At 40.2% G+C, this 21469-nt stretch overlaps 1 protein-coding gene across 1 annotated transcript in view; it reads left to right on the top strand.

Annotated features, from left to right (window-relative positions):
• stag2b (STAG2 cohesin complex component b) overlaps positions 1–21469 on the top strand; it is a 35548-nt gene that overhangs the window by 325 nt on the left and 13754 nt on the right. Inside the window, exons 2-24 of the mRNA XM_061786915.1 lie at positions 1520–1648; positions 1733–1814; positions 3567–3710; positions 3813–3909; positions 6036–6112; positions 6263–6467; positions 8217–8368; positions 10716–10789; positions 10884–11007; positions 12592–12690; positions 12858–12937; positions 13173–13280; positions 13818–13929; positions 14014–14131; positions 14225–14328; positions 14868–14960; positions 15032–15121; positions 16543–16746; positions 18396–18466; positions 18755–18842; positions 18947–19027; positions 19105–19197; positions 19339–19513. Of these exons, the coding sequence (XP_061642899.1) occupies positions 1605–1648; positions 1733–1814; positions 3567–3710; positions 3813–3909; positions 6036–6112; positions 6263–6467; positions 8217–8368; positions 10716–10789; positions 10884–11007; positions 12592–12690; positions 12858–12937; positions 13173–13280; positions 13818–13929; positions 14014–14131; positions 14225–14328; positions 14868–14960; positions 15032–15121; positions 16543–16746; positions 18396–18466; positions 18755–18842; positions 18947–19027; positions 19105–19197; positions 19339–19513 (2515 nt within the window). The 5' untranslated portion in view covers positions 1520–1604. The remainder of the gene's footprint in view (positions 1–1519; positions 1649–1732; positions 1815–3566; positions 3711–3812; positions 3910–6035; positions 6113–6262; positions 6468–8216; positions 8369–10715; positions 10790–10883; positions 11008–12591; positions 12691–12857; positions 12938–13172; positions 13281–13817; positions 13930–14013; positions 14132–14224; positions 14329–14867; positions 14961–15031; positions 15122–16542; positions 16747–18395; positions 18467–18754; positions 18843–18946; positions 19028–19104; positions 19198–19338; positions 19514–21469) is intronic.

Below are 21469 nucleotides of genomic sequence, written 5' to 3'. Positions count from 1 at the left end.
GCTGCGAGAGAGGCTAGCCTTACTCTGGTTGGTAGCAAGCTAACATACTAGATTCTTACCACAAAGACGCAAAATATATTGGTCGAAGCTAAACGAATTGTGTATTTATTTCGGTGGACTTACTTACACTTCACAATAATTGTAAACTGTGTTTGTTGCTTATGCAATACGGTACTGAAACTCCTGAGGCAAGATGGAGGACCAGCAAGGACGTGATGTTTTTTGGGGGGGTAACGTTAGCAAGTACTGTTAGCATGGCTAACCAATGGGAGTTTATCGTGATCGTGAAACGCATTTTGATTATTATTGATAGTATTAAGGCTGAGCCTGTGATAAGACTACTTCACAGAGAAATACGGCCATTGGGTGCGTCTGCGTCTAACGCTAGTCTGTTCTAGCTCATTTTAGCACGGGATTGCACCATCGAGCTTGCGTTGTTGTGTTATTGTCATCGGCCTACGATAGCGATGACCACCGACGACCCGTTCCCGAAACACCTTGTGTGGAAATTCAAATGACACTTTGCCTCTTAGGTGCAGTGCACTCGGTAGTACATTTTCACTCGTAATCTACAGTTGCTAGCGGCGCTAGCCTCAGCCGCCGCGCACCGGTGTCAATTTTGACAGGAGCCGACGAAGAGCGGAGTCACGTCGGCTCTGGTGCAGGGAACGCGGGCGCGTGTGTGCTGCTGTGTTGACTTCCGAGCTCTTCAGTATTTCAAGAAATTTCAAATTCCAAGACCCTCGCCCCTAGATTCATGCGAGCAAGTTTACGAGATTCACTCAGCGATTTGGCGCCACTTTTTCAGTCAACACCCATTGAATCTCGTCATCTTGTCATCATGTAATATTTAGGCGGAATGGGTACACTAACTCTGTGTTCATCTGCTAAATGTAAGCGTTTTAACAATAAATACCATGTCTCAGTGCACACAGATCACCTGTTTTATATCGTCGTAGATGGTTTACCCGCATTATCGTCCAACATCGTGGCAAATATTCTTATGAACAACGACAAACCACCTCCTGTATTATGCCTTTGTTTTTTTTTAAATCGGCGCTTCTACTATGATGACTGATCATCATTATAGGTTGTAGGATGCAATCGGAGGGGAACGTGAACCGGTAAATATGTGTAATTATATGATATTAAGATGCAATAGACAAGTAGATGATTGCCTTTCAAAAGTAACTTTCCCTATATCCTTGCATGTATGTAACACTTTCCCATACAGTAGGTACAGTACAGCAATAGTTGTGGCCTGCAGTATCTTGTTGATGTTGGTAACGCGTTTTGATTGGTCGAGGTATGTGCGGGGCGGACAGAGCGCGTCCATATTTGGCAAGTGAGGAAGACACTCCAATGATTGTAAAGCAAGGGGGACGAGGAAGAGGGAACCAATGCTTTGAGTGCTGAGTGCCACAAGAGCATCCCTACCGCCCACTGTTACCATGTGAAGCAAGAAAAATCTGTTTTCATATTTCCCCCCCACTGGTTCTAATTTGAAATCTCAATTTAGGTTTCATGCAAGTGACCGTGTCTTGTATTTTCTAAGAATTACAAGCCAGTCATAAATTGGAAGTTATCCAGAAGATGTTAGAGAAATGATAGCAGCACCAGAAATACCAGCAGACTTCCCCTATGCTCAGTAAGTGCAACTTGTGATTTTGGTACTTTTTGTTTGCTTTAGTTGTACCCAAATGTTTTTTAACACTTATTTTCCTGTCACTAGGGATACAGACACACAATTCTCTTCAGACACAGACTTTTCTGAAGAGCCAGATGGAAGGAGTTCAAATTCAACTAAAGGAAAGGTGTGTAAAGAAGTATTTGCTTTCATCGCTATTGGAATTAACTCATTATTGTTCCTCTGTAATTTAGATGACAAAGTAGATGTATATAATTATAGATACCAAAATTGTGCCACCATGTAGCTATATTATTGTTCAATGTCTTTTGATTGAAGGCTTGCATAAAGGTGGATCAGAGGAGCCAATCAGACTAAACATTTCCTGTTTTATTTTTGCGGGTGCTGCTTAAATATCAGTGCATATGAGAAATGTAGAAAACTACAAAGGAGACCATTGAATTCAAATGAACCAAATGTGCCCTTAGACCCCTATTCTCACTAGCCTGAAGACTCGTTGTCAACCTGATGGTGACTCGAGTCTCGGTGACATCTTCTGGAGACTAGCCAGGTTGCCAGAGAGTTGCGGTTAAATCGAACATGTTCGAGTTCATTGGAGACCTTTTGGCGACTCCTATATGCTCACTATAGAGAAAAACTTTAACGTAGCTTATTGTCACCAAACTGGAATCAGTCCTCAGTCACCAATATTTATGTGGATATCTCGATATAAAATCGACCAGCCTAATACTTTAGTTATTAGAAGACTGTCCAGCCGTCCTCTGCTGGCTGAGCGCGGAGCACGCACAGCGCGCATGCACACACACACACACACACACACACAAATATGTTTTATAGTTATTTAAAGACTATATGTACTCTACATAGTCCTATATCAGCGACTTCTGGGTGTATTGGTTGTAACTTTGTCTGGAGACGTCTGTCAGACGTCTTCCTGGTGAGAGCGCAAGCAATATTTTGGTCTCCCGGGTCCCAGAGTCGCCGCGACTTATAAGCCTCGGCAGTCTTGGCAACGTCTCCCACAGTGAGATAGGCGCCTTACCTGGCTGACTCCCAAGCATGTAATAGGTCACAATGCCATAATATTTAGTGAGCAAGAGCACTATATGGCTACTACATCTTTGCAACACATCTTCATTTATCCTACGTTGCCGACTGGACATAAAGTAATGAGCCATCAGTTAGGCTGAATTTACACTATGAGGTTCAAGTGACACAATTTGTACTTTTTCCTGCCAGGTGGCACAATTCGGCTCTTCGCAGCGTAAAGAGGAAAAAAAGCTAAATCTGACATATTCAGATCGGCATCAGGCCTTGTCCAGATGGCCAGGCCGAGGTCAACTAAAACAATATTTTAGGATTTATTTCTTTTGTTGTTGTCGTTATGTACTGCTTAGTTGTCACTTACTGGTGTTGACACTTGTGGATATGTTAATGTGGATTTTGGGCATCTGTGGTTTGTTACTTGTGTTTGGTCAATGTAAACACAGTGACATAAGATACACGTAAAGTATGTGCTACTTGAAATGTACATGGAAGTAGACAGTACAAATAAATATGATACAGGTATTAAATCGGAATTGGGCATTTGGTCCTGCAGTGTAAATCCAGCCGTAGACACAAAGACACTGGATAAACAGTGCTGTAAGAGAAGGGTTTTGTTGTATCATTTCAAGGTGACCCTGGCTGTGATAAACACAAAACTGTAAAATTGTTGCATCAATTCATAGAAAAGTAAACCTAATTGGATTTGCGTGTCAACAATAGATAGAGCTGTGAAATCAACACAACCCGAATACTGTTACTTTAATAAATACTGTACAGTCTTGGTGCTTGACATAAGGATCACATTGGTGGAGAGAGAGAATTGTAAGACAGGGTGTTTCTTGTTTCCCTAATGTCATTGGTTTTCTTTCAGGGTGGAAAGAAGGGGAAGAAAGCAGCAGGAGAAAAAAGCAAGGGGGGAAAAGGGGCAGGTCGGATAAATGGGCACCACCAGGAGAATGGCATGGAAAACATGATGCTTTTTGAGGTGGTTAAGCTGGGCCGGAGTGCAATGCAGGTAGAATATGCAAAATCACAAACACTAATGTTGAATATAAAAAAAAAAAACTAAAGTGACTGCGCTCATCCTCATTTTACAAATGTTTATTGTCCTCTAAAGTCGGTCGTTGATGACTGGATTGAGTCTTACAAACACGACAGAGATGTTGCACTACTTGATCTCATCAACTTCTTCATCCAGTGCTCAGGGTGTAAAGGTATGTTTATTACCGTATTTTCAGGACCATAGGGTGCACCGCATTAAAAGGCGCAGTCACAGTTACGGGGTCTTTTTCTGTATTTAACACATACATAAGGCACACCGTATTATTAGGTGCAGGCACGCTAAAACAATGTTTTTAAAAAGGCAGTGGGAGCAAAACTGAGTTCGGTTGTACTTTATTGAAGTATTTAACAATGAACTCACGCTATTTTTAGATTAATCCTCATCTTCTGTATCCGAAATGAACAGCTGGGCAAGTTCTACAACAAACACGCCGGGTTCCCTCTCGTAATTGTCGGAGTCAGTCTCGTTGCCGGGGGGCTGTTCAGCAATGATGCCGGCTTTCGCGATAGCTCGGACAACAGTTAAAGCAGATACCTTAGCCCAAGCATCCACAATCCATTCACATATGGTGGCGTAACTCGCCCGGCCTTGCCTCCCAGTTTTAGTTGCACTTGTTTTTTCGCAGTGGCTGTGAGATGGGCGTGCATGGAGTCACAGATCAACAGGGACAGTGACGCGTGGAAAAAAAAACATCTCTTTACGTACACCTCGCTAAGCCACACTCTCATTTTCTCCTCGTCCATCCAGCCCTTTTGATTGGCCTTAACGATGACTTCGGCTGAAAACATTTCTTTAGGCATCGTCTTCCTCTTAAAAATCACCATAGGTGGCAGTTTCTGTCCATTACCATGGCAACCAAGCACAACAGTAAAAGCCGATTTCTTGTGCCCCGTTGTGCGTATCGCTAGCGTGGTGGTCCCCTTCTCTACAGTGCGGTTCACCGGGATGTCGAAAGTGAGTGAAAGTGAGTGGCACCTCGTCCATGTTGGTGATGTGGTTGTGCTGGATGTGTTTGACGACAATCTTTTTACTGCAGTCGGAGCGGAAGACGGCCAGCTTTTCCTTGTAATCCGCTGGAAGTTGCTGCGCCACGGTAGTCCTTGCTGGATGGATAGATGGCGCTGTTTCATAAAACGAAAGCACCAAGACGGAACTCCTTGAAAATGTTAGATTTTCATTTCTTCTGCAAGCGTTATTTCCTTTAGTCGAATGGTGACTGTAGAGACGCTTCTCCCGGCTGTTCTTTGCTCATTAATCCATTGTTCTTTGCTCATTAATCCATTGCTCGAGTTGGTCTTCCAGGCCACCTCGCCTTGTTTCCACGGAAACTCAGCTTCGTCTTCTTGACTTGGCGAAGCTTGTTTTCCTGCTTCCTCCACTTGCGAACCATGGATTCGTTGATCTTGAATTCTCTCGCGGGTGCTCGATTCCCATGTTCCTCCACATAACTGACAGCTTGCAGTTTAATCTGTGCTTCGTAAGCGTGTCTCTTCGTAGGTGCCATTTGCGGGGGTCCTTGGCCAAACCGATGCACATACCGGAACTATATACCTACTGGGGGCGTGTCTTTAGCGTCCTCTGTCACGCGCACCCTTCCCCCTTTACATCCGCATGCTGTCCTCAGTCACGTCCGCCTTCCTCTAGATATGCAGCGTGTCGGCAGGAAATGCTCCCAGTCAGTCAAGCGGAGCGGTCATCACACGACAACATTTATAGATTTTGGAACTCGGTGCACACACAAGGCGCGGCATTATAAGGCGCCACGTCCATTTTGGAGAAAATTTAAGACTTTTAAGTGCACCTTATGGTCGTGATAATACAGTATTTAAAAAAAAAATAAATAAAAAAAATCAGTGCATTGAAGCAAATATACTTAATTGGTTCGATCTTTCTCATTAATTAGTGTCACTTCTTTTATTTAACCTAGATATATTGAATGCCGTTACAGATTTTGTGTGGAGAATGCAGGCCACGGTTTTATTTGGAACATGTTCCCGTTTTGTGTGCATTTTAAGAGTAGCTGTGATTACATCTTGGCCCAAAAATGGTTTCTTCTTCTATAGTCTTGAGGCATTCATGGATTTTTATTTTTTTTTTGGTGGGCGTTTACAACAGCTAAAGCAACTGCACTCTTAACTGTGCCTTCATCCTCTTATGAAATGGCAAACATGAACCCAATGTACATCAGACCGCATCAGATTTTTCTCATCCTCAACTCCCATGTATATCATTTGAATATCGCTTTGGATAACAAAACGTTTTTTTTCCATCGATCAGGTGTTGTTACTGGAGAGATGTTCCGCAACATGCAGAACTCAGAAATTATTAGACGAATGACAGAGGAATTTGATGAGGTAATTTAATTTCATTCTTTCCTGTGTGATCTAGATTTTGTAAATGTTTCATATTTGCTTAGAATTACTGCTTTCTGCACTTACTATTTTATGACAAGTCATTTAGAACTACTTGGTAATAACTTCTCTTGTTCTCTGTGGCCTCTGTAGGACAGTGGAGACTACCCTCTTACTATAGCAGGGCCCCTATGGAAAAAGTTCAAGTCAAGTTTTTGTGAATTTATTTCGGTCCTAGTGCGACAGTGTCAATACAGTATCATCTATGATGAATATATGATGGACACAGTTATCTCCCTTCTCACCGGACTATCAGACTCTCAAGTCAGAGCCTTCAGACACACCTCTACACTGGCAGGTAAGATTATTAGTGTTTGAATAGAAGCGTTGGATCTACCATTTCACAACACTGACTTGTGGGACAACAAATTTAAATTGCACTGAGCCTGCCCGTGAAGGGTATTACTTGATCTGTGAAAAGCTCCCTCATATAAATTTGTGCTGTATTGCTCGCACAAGTACCGGTAGGTGTTGGCAATTATTGTGACGCACACGAATGCATGCACATTTTCAGGTTGCATTTTCTTGAAAACATTTTCTTAAAAATAAATGTTTTTCCATCTGGGTTCAAATGCGGCCTACCCTGTGTGGAGTTTGAATGTTCTCCCTGCGCCTGTGTGGGTTTTCTCCGGGTACTCCGGTTTCCTCTGACATCCCAAAAATATGCATAATAATAATAATAATTGAAGACTCTAAATTGTCCGTAGGTGAGAATGTGAGTGTAAATGATTGTTTGTCAATATGTGTCCTGTGATTGGCTGGCAACCACCTCAGGGTGTACCCAGCCCCTTCCCTGCAGTTAGCTGGAATAGGCTCCAGCATACCCGCAATTCTAGTTGAGGATAAGCGGCGTAGAATATGGATGGATGGATAATTTTTTTCCCCTTGTGCTACGAGACGTTAGCTTCTATATTAGCCTGGTTTAGATGGAGTCCAATGTTCTGATTAGAACTGGGTTAGAAGCTCAAACTGAATAAACATGCTGCGTATAAACACCACAATAAGAATAAGCAGGCCGTAGACAAAAATAATTTAATTCGGTTTCACAGGGTTAGAATATTCCTTTCCCTAAACCCATCCAAAGTAATTTTTTGTCATGTAAATGGGGAATCGGAATGTTGTGAGGTTGCGTTCTGTCAGTGCATGCTGGGTCTTGATGTAAATGAGCAGTTACATTGTCGTTTACCCACTTAAATGTCGCGGCTTTCAAATGGAGCACACAAGACAGAGAGCTTGTTTTTGATACAAACTCTTACATAACTAAACATTATTGCACGCTTAGGTAGGAAAACAAGGAATATCAAGCTATTTAAAAAAAAAAAAAAAAAGTCCACGAAAAATTCAGTGAAGCCGGATAGACTGAAATGTTGAACAAACTCGGAACCCCTAAAAAAACTGAAGACTAGGTACTATAGGACAAAGCAGCACAACAACAAAATTGTCCATTCCGCACAACTTTTTGAATGAAGAGTGTGTCATCCGAACGTTTTGCTTTTATTCATTCGGAAAACTCCAGAAGTACAACTCGTTCCCACCAGTCTTTGTTGCGGACCGTCATCTTTCTGTTCTTCGGAGAGGGCATGGGCAAGAACAGGCAAACATCGCAAAGCACCAACAAAAAGGCCCACGTCTGTATGCCTTCTCCTCTTCAGTGCTTCCAGTAGGAATGCTTTAATATCAAGATATTGTCAATAAAAGTAAAAAACAAAAAAAAAACTTTGTAACTACTGTGCATAGATCTTCACATGTCACACGTATGTAAAATGGCTCATCTGATTAAATGTAGTGCCACATATAAACACCAGATCGGAATAGATCACATCAGTTGTAAACAGTTGGCCAGACAAAATGAATGACAAAAAAAAATGCATATAAACCTGACTACAGTCTACTCTAGGTGAATGGTTACCTCATTTTTTTTAGGATGCTATTTTGTTTTTGGATTTGTTGGGTGTTGGATTGACATTGTAGAACAAATCAAATTAGGAAGCATTTATTTCCTAAATGGTGATTAAAACCTAATTGGTATTGTGTGTCTTTTTAACAGCAATGAAGCTGATGACAGCCCTGGTGAATGTAGCTCTAAACTTGAGCATTAACATGGACAATACCCAGCGGCAATACGAGGCAGAGAGGAATAAAATGGTGGCTAAAAGGGCCAACGATAGGCTGGAGCTTCTCTTGCAGAAACGAAAAGAGGTATGGTCACTTTAATTAATAAAAATACAGTTTTGCACGATCAAAACGAAGCTGATTTTCAATTATCATAAAATATGGTTGAATATCTCAAATGCACAATATTTTCACTCTAGACTGCTGAGCAGCAACATGTCATTTGATGGATGCCATTTCAATTGTACCAAATTGTGATAGTAATATTCTCCCCTTGTTATTGTTTACCAATTGGTTGGATGTGTCAGTTCTCTGCTGTACTTCCCTCATGTGTTATTTTATGGAAACTGCAGAGATCAATGTGTCTTCTGGGTTTGGAAAAAAATCTGCTCTTTTTTTGTCACATTGTGCTATTGTAGCAACTTTCTCCTCATCACAAATGCTGGCTGGGTTAGCATTACGTTTTTCCCCTTAAATTAGTGACAAGCATTTAAGTAGGCTTTACATGATCAGGATTTTTGGGGCCGATTACCGAGCGAGTTTAAAAAAACGATAACCGATCCGATCACAAGATGGAGCAATGTGTCTATTTACATGAGTTGTTCATTTACTGTATATACTTGTGTACTTAATTGCTCCAAAAATTATATTTACAATGAATAATGTATCTTTGTTTGTCTATTTATGCCAGTGAGGCATAGTGACAGACGGAACAAATGAATGGTCTTCTATTAGATGGCAGGAAGTACATACAGTAATTAATGTATCCACTTTTTGTGACATTTTTGTTTGTTGGTATGCCGTGAGATTTTAAATAATGTATCTTTGTTCATGCCAGTGAGGCATAGTGACCGACAGAACAAATGGTCTTCTATTAGATGGCAGAAAGTACATACAGTAATTAATGTATCCACTTTTTGTGACATTTTTGTTTGTGGGTGTGCCGTGAGATTTTTCAATTGTAAAATATGTGCCTTGGCTCCATGAAGGTTGGAAATCACTGCTCTAGTCAGATCATGTATTCTAATCAGTCAGGTCAAACCAACATTACAACATGACAGAAATAATGGGTGCTAATTTACTCTAATTAAATTATTGTAATTAAATTACTTCACACATACCAAAACTTTAGAGCATGGTTTGACAGAACACCTGCATATTCGCTTACAACCGTTAGTGCTAGCACTAGCTTGCTAGGCTACATAATGTTTTGTTGCCTGCTTGCGAGGGGTACCGTATTTAAAGTACGTGAACATACCTCAAGCAATCCTTAAACGAACGTACTCTCCCGAGCACTGGTTACCACCAACACGTTTTTCCCCATTTTGTTCTTATAAACACAGTGCGCAATCCATTATTGTCATCGCCATGGTAACGAGTGTATCCGGTCGCGTTTGAGTTGACACGATGAAGCCCAGTGATCGTAAAAAGAGATGCGGTGGTATGGGAGTACAAGATTTTATTGCAGTAGTCGGACATCTTGTAATCGTGAAAGACCAAATTTGTCTTGTCGTCTGATCCGGGCATTACGTGTTGTCTATCTCAGACGTGTTGTCTGTCTCACACTGCTGACATGTTTTTTTAAATAACTTTATTGGTGTTCAGATATTTACAGTACTACATCAAAAGATACGCGACAAGCCTAAAAATAAACTAGCTTTTGTATTTGAATATACTGTACACGACGGAGAAGTGGAGTAAATGTCTTTTGCGGAGCCGATCAATGATGTCATTGATCAGATCGGCGAATTATGACATTAAAGCCGATCAGCATAAAATGCTAAATATCGGCCGATACCGATCAGACCGATTAGATTGGTGTACAGTCTAGATTTAAGTAGGAAGGATGTGACAGTAAATATATACTGTTTGGCATTGTCATTTCAGGTGTGTGTTTCGGCTGCCATGCATAACAGTTAAGCAGTGTGATTGACTTTATCTGGGTAGAAAATATGTGCCTTCCTCTTTTGAGGGTGTAACAATTGTTGGCGATTGAAATGATTGCATGATGTTAGTACCTACTGTTTTTCAGCTAGCATCTTCTGTTAACTGGGTTATATACCAGCAGGTCTCACCTGCCCACCATCTGCATTTTCACTGTGCAGCCTTACCACAGTCTAGTGGCATATTTGGCTGCTAACTACACACACTGGCAATTTTGATTGTGCTGTTTTGATAAATGAAGACAAACCCGTAATGGTCACTGAAATAACTGACGGGACTGAAGTGTCATTCCACAAAGCTTGGAGAATGTCCTTTGGACAGTTGAGACAACTGGTGCTTTTTGGCAAGTCACGTCAGCTCAACGCAAACATGATTCATAAAAAGGAAATCCATCATGCATATTGTGAACCTTCTGCTGCAGTACTCTCAAATACTGACGCTTTGTTTTTTTCAGACAATATTGAGTAATGTACTCATGTTTCCATTTCAGCTCCAAGAAAACCAGGATGAGATTGAAAACATGATGAATGCAATATTTAAAGGAGTCTTTGTACATCGATATCGGTATGGCACCACCCAATGAACATAGTTTTTTTGCTGCTGTACAAGACATATATGTTGTATTGTCTTTTTACCAATTATCATACTTTTTCAACAGGGATTCAATAGCAGAAATCAGGGCCATCTGTATAGAAGAGATTGGCGTTTGGATGAAGCTTTATAGTGATGCCTTCCTTAATGACAGTTATCTAAAGTATGTGGGATGGACAATGCACGATAAGGTGGGTTAGGTAACAAATTTACCTTAGCTTCTGATTTTCCTACAGCACATTATTTCTTTCTTTGCACTGGTAGTGTGGTGGTACATGTAAACGGTGCGGGTTAGATTCCCAGACAGTGCTGGTCCCAATCCCAGAGAAAAATGGGTAGAGCGCATCAGGAAGGGCATCTGGCGTAAATACTGTGCCAAACAAATCATGCAAGTGGCTCGCTCTGGTGACCCCTCACAGGGAAAATCCAGAAGTCACTTCTTCTATGTTCTTTCTTTTGCTGCATGAAAACATTGGCCCCTTAATATTTTAGTCAGATCAAATGGATAAATCAGACTACTGTCGGGCATAACTATGTAAATATATATTTTAGCAACCAAAAGTAAAAGTATTTGCAGACGTGCATTGTGGGACAGTACACGTATCCCACGGTATGGTCTGTACCTCAGTTTTTGGGCCATAGTTTGATACAATTTCGATAGGTTTTTAAGAGAACAACTTTTTTTTCGATTGCAGAATTATCTTTTAATTTAATAGTGAATTGCCTCTTATTCCTTGACTAATTTTATACGTGACAATACAGTAGTATAAAATATGTATAACAAATTAAAACACAAATGTCAACAACAACAAAAAAGCAGTACTACAATTGATAATGCATGCATCCCATTCTGCAGGCACGACCAACCGACCCACAGTTAATGCAACTGTTACACTTTAGTGGTGAAATATAACATCGCTGAAATGTGCACAGCAAGTAGTGACCAAACCACACATCTTCGAACACAGAGAAGGGCTGCAAAAATGTAACAATAAATGCTCCGAATGCACAAGTTATTTTCTTAGGTTTATCTTAAGTGGCACGGTAGGTGTGTTCAGAAATATTTTCAATAGACACTTGTTGTTTTGCCGGTGTTACCTTTTGAAGTCAAGTGTGTCCAGTGAGCATTAAATAAGGATACAAATACAGGAGAAGCTTGTGTTTCCTTAAAAGTACGGGACATTTTTCAAGCAACACTTGCAGACAGTAAAACAGTTTACCTCTGTCGTCATTGTATTCAACGGTGAAAACCGAAATTAATGAACACACAACAGGCATATTCACACACACTGCGTCTGTGAGTAGCAAACCAAAAAACTTTGATCTATAAGGCCGCATTATCGTTTCGCCCAATACTGTCCCATACCCAATTCAAACGCATGGTTGAAACCATTATCATTCATTGATGATACCAAAATATAAACAGCTTGATAATTTTTTTCTAATGCTTCAACTACAGTGGAACCTCGGTTTAGAAATGACTCGGTTTACAAACACTTCGGCTTATGAGATTTTTTTTAAAAGAAAAATTACCTCGTGTTACACACTTTTCGGTTCATGAACATGCAGAATGGTCTTGGAAGAACGTGGTCACGGAACAAATTAAATTTGTAACTCGAGGTTCCACTGTGTAAGATTTTTATACCATTTTTTTATTTTTATTTTGGCCCAAAACTTGCTCCAATATTTGTCTTCTTTGATGTAAATATATGTGGTTACTGAATATTTTAATTTTTTTATCCAACATTTTGCCGTTTTCAAACTCTTGATTTTAGCAAGGTGAGGTACGACTGAAGTGTCTGACAGCTCTACAGGGTCTGTACTACAACAGAGAGCTCAATGCAAGGCTGGAACTCTTTACCAGTCGCTTCAAGGTGAGCGCCACCTGCTGGACAACAGCTTAAACACAACATCTTTGCTACTTACACATCTTTACTAAAAGCTCAGGCACCATTGAAATGTCCGACATGGCTGACAGATTTTCTCAGATGGATCATTTTACTGAAAAGCTTAATTTGTCTATCCTTTCCCCCCCCCCCAGGACCGCATAGTCTCCATGACCCTTGATAAGGAGTATGATGTTGCAGTACAAGCAATTAAGCTGCTCACTTTAGTTTTGAAGTAAGTTCTAAGTGGTTGTCTCAGACGTCTATACCCTGTTTACCATTTATCAGTGGAAAATAACCTTTTCCAAATGGCAAGCCCCTTGTTCGCATGCACGCACACACACACACACACACACACACCACACACACACACACACACACAGTATTACATCGCGCAGCACATGCGAGTAACTTGTAACAATTTTGTATGTACCTTTTACTTGAATGGGTCTTTTTGTTTGTATCTGCAGTAGTACAGATGAGGTGTTAACCCCTGAAGATTGTGAGAGCGTCTATCATCTGGTCTACTCAGCACACAGGCCTGTTGCTGTTGCAGCAGGAGAATTCCTCTACAAAAAGTATGTCAGATGTGACAGGATTGAGCAATTCACTGCTGCGCTGACTTTCTTCATTTGGCGTGTGTCGTTAAACTAGTCTCAAGTTTTATTGTGTCCTACCAGCATACATGGAATATATTTTATGTATGCCCTGTTTACATTAATGGCTCATAACTCTCTTTTATAACTGTTTGGATTGCATTAAAGTTCAAAGGCTTTAGTTTCCTGATGCTACTGTAATACAGCGATTCCCCACTAGGTAACGCCAGTACACCAGTACAAGTTACAACATAAAAAAATTACTAACACAAAGTGCAATTTAAACTTGTGGTTTCTTTATTATGAATTTACGTAACACAAGCTGTGACATAACTGTAAAAAAAATGTCACAGGATTATGTGTTCTGCGGAAGAGTTTACAAAATTCAAACAGAGACAGTGACCTATTTCTACTTTTTACGATACCCTATCTTTTATACAGGCTAAAATGTATTCCTCAAATAGAGGATTATGTTGGAGTTTGTTATTTAAGATAACATACTACTCTATATTTTCAAAGATTGTTCAGCCAGAGAGAACCAGAGGAGGAAGGTGCCCCTAAAAGGAGAGGCCGACAAAGTCCCAATGCCAACCTCATCAAGACCACTGTTTTTTTCTTCCTGGAGAGTGAGGTACACACTTTATTTGAGTCTGTCTTCAATGATTACATGCAAACCATTAAGATACTCATCCATACTGTTTAAAAATCTCTTTAGCTCCATGAACATGCAGCCTACTTGGTGGACTCTCTCTGGGATTGTGGTCCTGAGTTACTGAAGGACTGGGACTGTATGATCAGCTTACTATTAGATGACCCATTGCCAGGAGAGGAAGGTACGTCAAATACCTCATCATCACATGTTACTGACAAGTGGCTCCAAACAAATGCGTTTATTTATTAACCAGGATTTCATCATTGTCTTGTAGCTCTTACAGACAGACAAGAGACAGCTTTGATTGAAATCATGCTGTGCACTGTACGCCAGGCTGCTGAATGTCACCCCCCTGTGGGAAGAGGCACAGGGAAGCGGGTAAGTTGCATGGTGGATAAAGATACAATCCAAGGTTTTGCCACTTATAACCTTGTGGTCATTTATATGTATTTGTATGGAATTGAATGGAACATTAGAGCTTAGATGATCACTCTAAGTGTTCGGCGCCTCCATGAATTGAATGAACCGATGACTGTTACATTAAACCCTTTCTGGGTTTATCAGTATCAGAATTTACATCATGATTTAAAAAAATATAATACAGTAGTTTGCGAATCCAGAGTCACAGAAACAGAAATTTCTTTCTTGGGCCTTGTAAGTGAATTATATTTATGTTTATAATATGCATTAGGTGTGTATATCTTAAATGGATCAAGATAACAAAGCATAGGACCTGGAACCTGTTAACTATTGCTGGAACCGGGTTGTTCTGTCTAATGCCTAAATTATTAGATGCTCTACCATGCTATGTTGAAGTTGTCTAGGACCATGTATTAATAGTTGCTAGTGTATTTTTAATCAATAAATGAATAGTTATTGTACATTTGTGTTTTTATTTGACTTGCGTCTATGTTCAGGTCATGACAGCTAAAGAAAAGAAGACTCAGCTTGATGACAGAACCAGAATGACTGAGCTCTTTGCTGTGGCTTTGCCCCCTCTACTGGCCAAGGCATGTCATTACTTAGATATTTTGGCTTGTATATTCCTCAGAAAAGAACATTTAGTTTGTTTGCCCAACAGTATGCTGTGGATGCTGAGAAGGTGACCAACTTGTTGCAGCTTCCACAGTTCTTTGACCTGGAAATTTACACCACAGGACGTCTAGAAAAGGTTACCCAAATTTTCTTGGATTTGAATTAGATCATGATTAAATTACACCACTCATGCATACAATACAAGCCAAGCTCATCCGAACCTCTAGATGACTATGAGCCTAAATGTTATAAATTTATATTATTATTTTATGCTATGCTATGTTATATACAGTGCGGTCCAGGGCTTTCCAGCGCTCACCTCCAAAATCACGCTTAAGATATTCACTCTCTCCACAAGTCACTTCCAAACATTAATAATTTTTTATCTACATTCTTTGGCTTTTTTCACATTCATTACTATATTTTGTAGGATTCCTAATTGCCATTTTTGTATTGTGTTGTACGGTGAGTTATCGGGAAGATGCCTACAAAAAACGTTATTGTTGTTGTTGTTATTGTACTGTAACCAGGGTCTGACATTAACGGTGGACCGGTGGCCCGGGCCCAGTATAACTCTGTGTCGGGCCACCATGTACCTGTCAGATGCTTGCCTGACCAGGCTAGTACAAATTCCATAAATGAATTCTAGGGGTGTCGCGATCCGATCTTTGAGATCCGAAATCAATCCGATGTCTGCAAAAAAACAAGGATCGGATTTTACTCATACAAGCAGTCCATTCCATGCTCCGAAATCAACACATTCTTGTATACGGGTGTGTGGTATATAGGCTTTTCTCAGTAGAAATTAGGAATTTGACCAACAGTGTAGATTTTGACTATACCGACCAATCGCTATCATGCTTGTCGATGATGTCATCACATCTGCATCACTTTAAATATGGCTTCAGGCACGTCTGGCCATGGAGCTGCTAGCAGTTTTCGTAACCAGTTCCGAGCTGATTAAAAAAAAAAAATGGTGCGTCCACATAAAACAGTCACTCATCCCCCCTGTTTTCCCGGCTGCTCTGGAACTACAGTAGGAATGCTATGCGGTACGCTATTATGTGTCACTCCAGCTAGCTACTAACTGCGGCTGGCTAGCTAGCGTGGCTAAACACGGTCGGTACTGCATAAATGTTCTCAATATTACATTTCACTGCGGTGAAAATTTATTTCCCACCTTTCTCAAATTTATTTATTTATTTTTGCTTATTTTCCCCACTTTCAAGTATAAGATCATCAAGCAAATGTAAATATCAGACAGAGATAACCCAAGTAAACATAAATGCATTTTTTAAATGGTGACTTTATTTATTAAGAGAAGAAATTTCCCCCAAAACCTAATAACTGTTTGGGCCACCCTCAGCAGTAATAATTTAAATAAGGACTTTTCTAAGTGACCACAACCTGCCTCCTGGTGGCTGCGAAGGTCCACCAGTCCCAAAGGGTTAAAGTCAGATCCCGCTGTATTTATAATGCCAATGAATCAGTACAAATTTATCAGTCCCACCTGTTAAGACTTTGTTGACTATCATGTCTGTTTACTGTTGAGTGCAGCACCTTGAAGCCCTGCTCCGCCAAATCAAGGAAATTGTGGAGAAGCACACAGACACTGAAGTTTTGGAGACATGCTCCAAGACCTACCATGCCCTCTGCAATGAGGAGTTCACAATTTTTAACAGGGTCGACATTGCCCGCTCCCAGCTGCTGGATGAGCTGGTGGACAAGTTCAACAGGCTACTGGAGGATTTCCTACAAGAGGTAGAAGAGTCAAAGTTGCCTTATTGTAACCCCTCTTGCCAGTTGTTCCTTTTATGCTTGTCTCTGTACAAACTCACGTTAACTAATAATTGAATGGTAATTAATGGGTTAATTGTCATTCCCTACGTTTTAGGTCGGGATGTGGCGATACCACTTTTTTCAGATAGAGTACGAGTGCAAGTACTTATATTTGAGTCTTAGCCAATACCAAGTACCGGTACTTGATAATGGCATTGCGTCTTTCAATTGTGAAGAAAATGTGTTTTATTATTTTAATCAAATATTGTTCAAAAACAGACAACAAAAGTTTTTCTTGACGTCATCATTACTGACATTTTAACGTCCAACAGCATGTTTTTCCGTGCCTAAGATTTCTTGGCTGTAACATGTAACACAAGGCATTTGTCTTAGTCTGAACACTAGGAAGCTCTCTATGTATAAGATGTCCATACAGTAGATAAGAGATGAAGAAGAAACAAGAGATGTTACCTCTGTGTGTTAACTGCAAAATAAATAAGAAATGAAATACTTCTTGAGAATACCACAAATTCAGAAGCACAACTGACAGGGCAACTGAAGTAAGACTTTATCACACCATTGCTTACTTCTCTACTTGTCATGCTGCGGTGCATTGGCTTTGTGACGGGTGCGTGACTGGCTTGGCTGGGGCCGAGCAGTGTAAGGCAGAGCTGGCGACAGGGCTCGAGAAACCTGGTGCTTGCCGGATGACCGCTGCAGCTCACAGGTGGCGGTCTACATGGCTGCCCAACTGGTGTTTATCATCCATTTTGCAGAGCATAATTTTCAGATATCAAAGTATATTCATCCATGTTTACCTTTAAGTATCTTCACATGGCTCACGTGTCCTACTCTACTGGTCTGGAACTTAGATGTCAGACTGGTAAAGTAGTATCAGTGTGTTAACATCTGAGCTTTTTTTCATTTCTTCTTTGGAAGTGGAAGTCCAAGTATGAGGACAGACATACAGTATCTGTGAATCCTTAGGCTTAAGCATTTTTTTCCTTAATAATTTGTATTTGTATTTTGAAGTTTAAGATGATCAACTTCCTTTGTTCATAGCCATATTTTACAATATGAATGTATTAGAATTATTTTCTGTAGAACAAGAATGTTTTTTTATATGACCATTGTTTTGAAAAGGTACTATATAAGTAGTAGTGTTTTGAAAGGTACTACATAAGTAATTATTATTACTATTTTAATTACTATTATTATTGGTGATGATCATAATAATAGTTATTATTATAATGACAAATACAATGCGACCATATGGACATTCTACAGTACAAAGGGACATTGGTTTACGACAGTACCAACCTACAACATTTCAAGGACACAAACTGCATACAATGAACTAGTTTGCGAACCGGCGTAAGTGTGTGATCACGTCAGACTCACTGACCGCCGTTGTTAGCATTTTTCATTTGTTGGTTTGTTTGTTATGGGCTGTATTTTTCATACAAATATTTACCTTAATCATGAGTTTACTATTGAGTTAGTTTAAGTTAACGATGCATTCTGATTTACAAATTCGTGTTACGTCGCTGGCATAGGAAAGGACACCCTGTATTGGTTTGAGACAAAACTTCACTGCTATATCGTTCATTGAACTAAATTGCTCCTTCCAGGGTGAAGATACTGACGAAGATGACGCTTATCAGGTTTTGTCAACTCTAAAGAGGATCACAGCTTTTCACAAGTATGACTTCTCTTTTTCGTAGTCCACCCTCTTTCATGTCTTTCCAGATTACAGGGGGTCCTTGGTCCGTGACGGTACCAATATACAATTTATTGTTTTTACTTAATTGTTTTACATTAATAGTTTTTCATAAAAATACTGTATTTACTATAATTATTGACTTTACTAATGTTAGTCTTAAACCGAGTACAGTGAAATATTTAATGTACTGACCAGGTCAGTGTAGTAAGTGTGTGTCTGTATGTGTTGTGTCTTCTTTTGACTTTGTCTTTCTTGTATGTCCTGCAGTGCACATGATCTCTCTGGATGGGACCTGTTCACCAGCAATTTTAAGTTGCTCAACACAGGCATAGAGAATGGCGATATGCCCGAGCAGGTTATTTAAAAATACTTTAAGATAAATTGAATGCATCGATGAGCATGTCTTCAGAATGAAATTCACTCTATGGCCGTTATTTTGTTAATTTCTTTTTTGAGCAGATAGTCATCCATTCACTGCAGTGCACCCACTATGTAATCCTGTGGCACCTGGCCAAGTTATCTGAAGGCAGCTCCCGAAAGGTGAGGTCCAACTCGGCCAGCTTCAGTGTATGTCTGTGACGCATGGCTATACCACTAAAACCCGTCTGACCTTTTAGGATGACATGGTTACCTTGAGGAAACAGATGAGGGCCTTCTGCATGATGTGTCAACGGTACCTCACAAATGTCAACACCGCTGTGAAAGAACAGGTGACATTTTAACCTCATATTCGTACCTTGCATTTAAATTATGAAAAATCCTGTACAAATTTGCTGATGTCATTCATTGTTATATTTGCCAAGAGCTGTATTATGTATAGAAGTGTATTTTTTCTTTGCTTTTTACTGCAGGCATTCACCATCCTTTGTGACCTCCTGCTCATCTTCAGCCACCAAATGGTAGCTGGAGGCAGGGAACACCTAGAGCCCTTGGTCTATTCCCCAGAGGATTCGCTTCAATCTGAACTGCTCTCCTTCATCCTAAATCATGTCTTCATAGACCAGGATGATGACACCAACAGCACAGGTACAAGCAGATGCGCATCCACTGAGACCTGTAATCGGCTTGTATGACTATCAGTTCACATTATTTTCAATGTTAAGCAGTTAATCTACTCGAGTGCATACAACTAGGTGAGGAATGTTTATAAACCAAGTGTGGATTAGGATAACATTGAAGAAACATATTTTTTAGGGAAGAGGTTAAAAAAAAAACATTGTATTGACACCACTGTTAATTGATTTAGAGTTCAAGCACTTTGCGGGACGGCCTGCATCAGGTGGTTAAAAAGTATATTTAGATCATCTTAGGTTGTTTTAAATACTGCTATTGCAGGTCAATTTATGCAGCTGATTGACAGACCATTCATAAAAATCGACTATTTATAGACAAAAAAAACATTAATTCGGGGTTGAACAACCAGATTTTTTTTTTTTTGTAGTCGACGCCAAAGTGATGAGAGTCGAGTCGACTTGGACTACTCGGATGATATTTTTTTCTCAGTCACCAACTCACTGTGTGCGCCTCCAGACAAACTTGCTTACTCACTCGCTGCCGTCCTCTGTTCCACAGGACCCACCGACTCGGTAATCCAATTACATTCAGACACTCGCTCATCCAATCATATTCAGATACCCATATGGCCTCACAGACGGTCAGAACTTGTAAAACTCAAACATCATCAAGTCACGTAACACATCTACAGGGTTGCTACTCGCTACAGTATATAATACTATATAAAAAAAATAAAATATACAGGAATGCTTGCTTTGCGATAATGTATTGTGGCAAACTCGCAGTTGTGTTCTGAAGAATATTATGAGAACCCACTGTCTGTGAGACCCCGAAGTTGTCTGTGATTTGTGATTGGAGGAATGAGTCGGGAAATTGGGCCAAAGAGCTGATTGATCGACCACTACAGTATATTGTCTCTTTTCACTGTTACAGGAGGGCGTTTGGTGGATTTGCTGACAGCTGACGTTAGGATTTAAGGCTGCTCGTCACTTAATGTTAGTGGATGCCTTTTCAGATAGGCGTGCATAGCACTTTTGCTTTTTCTTCCAGGATAGACTTGGATATTTATAGTTTATATTTATATAGTGTCTGTGCTACCGGTCTCACTTTTAGTAAAATATTGCCACATGCTTGAGGCACCGCTGCTAGTTTGCTGTGCAAACTAGTCATCCTTTTTGTTGCCGTGTGATTGGCGATAAGTCAACCTTAAGATTTAACCGTCATTGTGCAGTGGTCAAGTCGACGCGTTGACTAGTTGACTCATCAGTTCAACCCCTACCGTTTGTAGATATAGTCATAGACATTTTTCACTTTCTTTTTTGTGTTAATGGTAGCATGTATGGCACGGTGAATGACTGCTGAGCACATCTGCCTCACAGTTCTGTGGACCCGGGTTCAAATCCTGCCTCGCCTCTGTGGAGTTTGCATGTCCTCCCTGTGCCTGCATGGGTTTTCTCCGGTTACTCCGGTTTCTTCCCACATCCCAAAAATATGAATGATATGGTTAATTGAAAACTCTAAATTGCCCGTAGGTGTGAATGTGAGCGTGAATAGTTGTTTGTTTCTGCGATTGGGTGATGGCCAGTTCCGGGTGTACCCTGCCTCTTGCCCAGAGTCAGCTGGGATAGGCTCCAGCACGCCCAAGTTATTACAATAAATGCTTTTCACATTGCATTTTACCTTGTTTATGCCATATTACTTGTCAAGGAATAGTTTTTTTTTGGTTTATGAATATTATGCGTCTATGAATCGTGAGTATACCATTGTCTGGGGGCAAGTGATATTGTATTTGACATCAGTTTTTACTTTTACACTGTTGTATACAATCAACACTTCCTTTTGAAATGCCTGCATAACTTTTGGGCTTTTTTTTTTTAGGCCACTCTTTTCAAAAGTGTAAAGAAGCCTTAGCAAAGGTCTGAGCTAAGTGGCCTTTTAGTTTTTCATGACTTTTCACTGGCTGGCAAC

This window comes from Phyllopteryx taeniolatus, chromosome 10, assembly GCF_024500385.1.
Source record: "Phyllopteryx taeniolatus isolate TA_2022b chromosome 10, UOR_Ptae_1.2, whole genome shotgun sequence".
Taxonomy (NCBI): Eukaryota; Metazoa; Chordata; class Actinopteri; order Syngnathiformes; family Syngnathidae; genus Phyllopteryx; species Phyllopteryx taeniolatus.
Note: the sequence above shows the minus strand (reverse complement) of the source record. Positions and strands in the feature narration are given on the sequence as shown.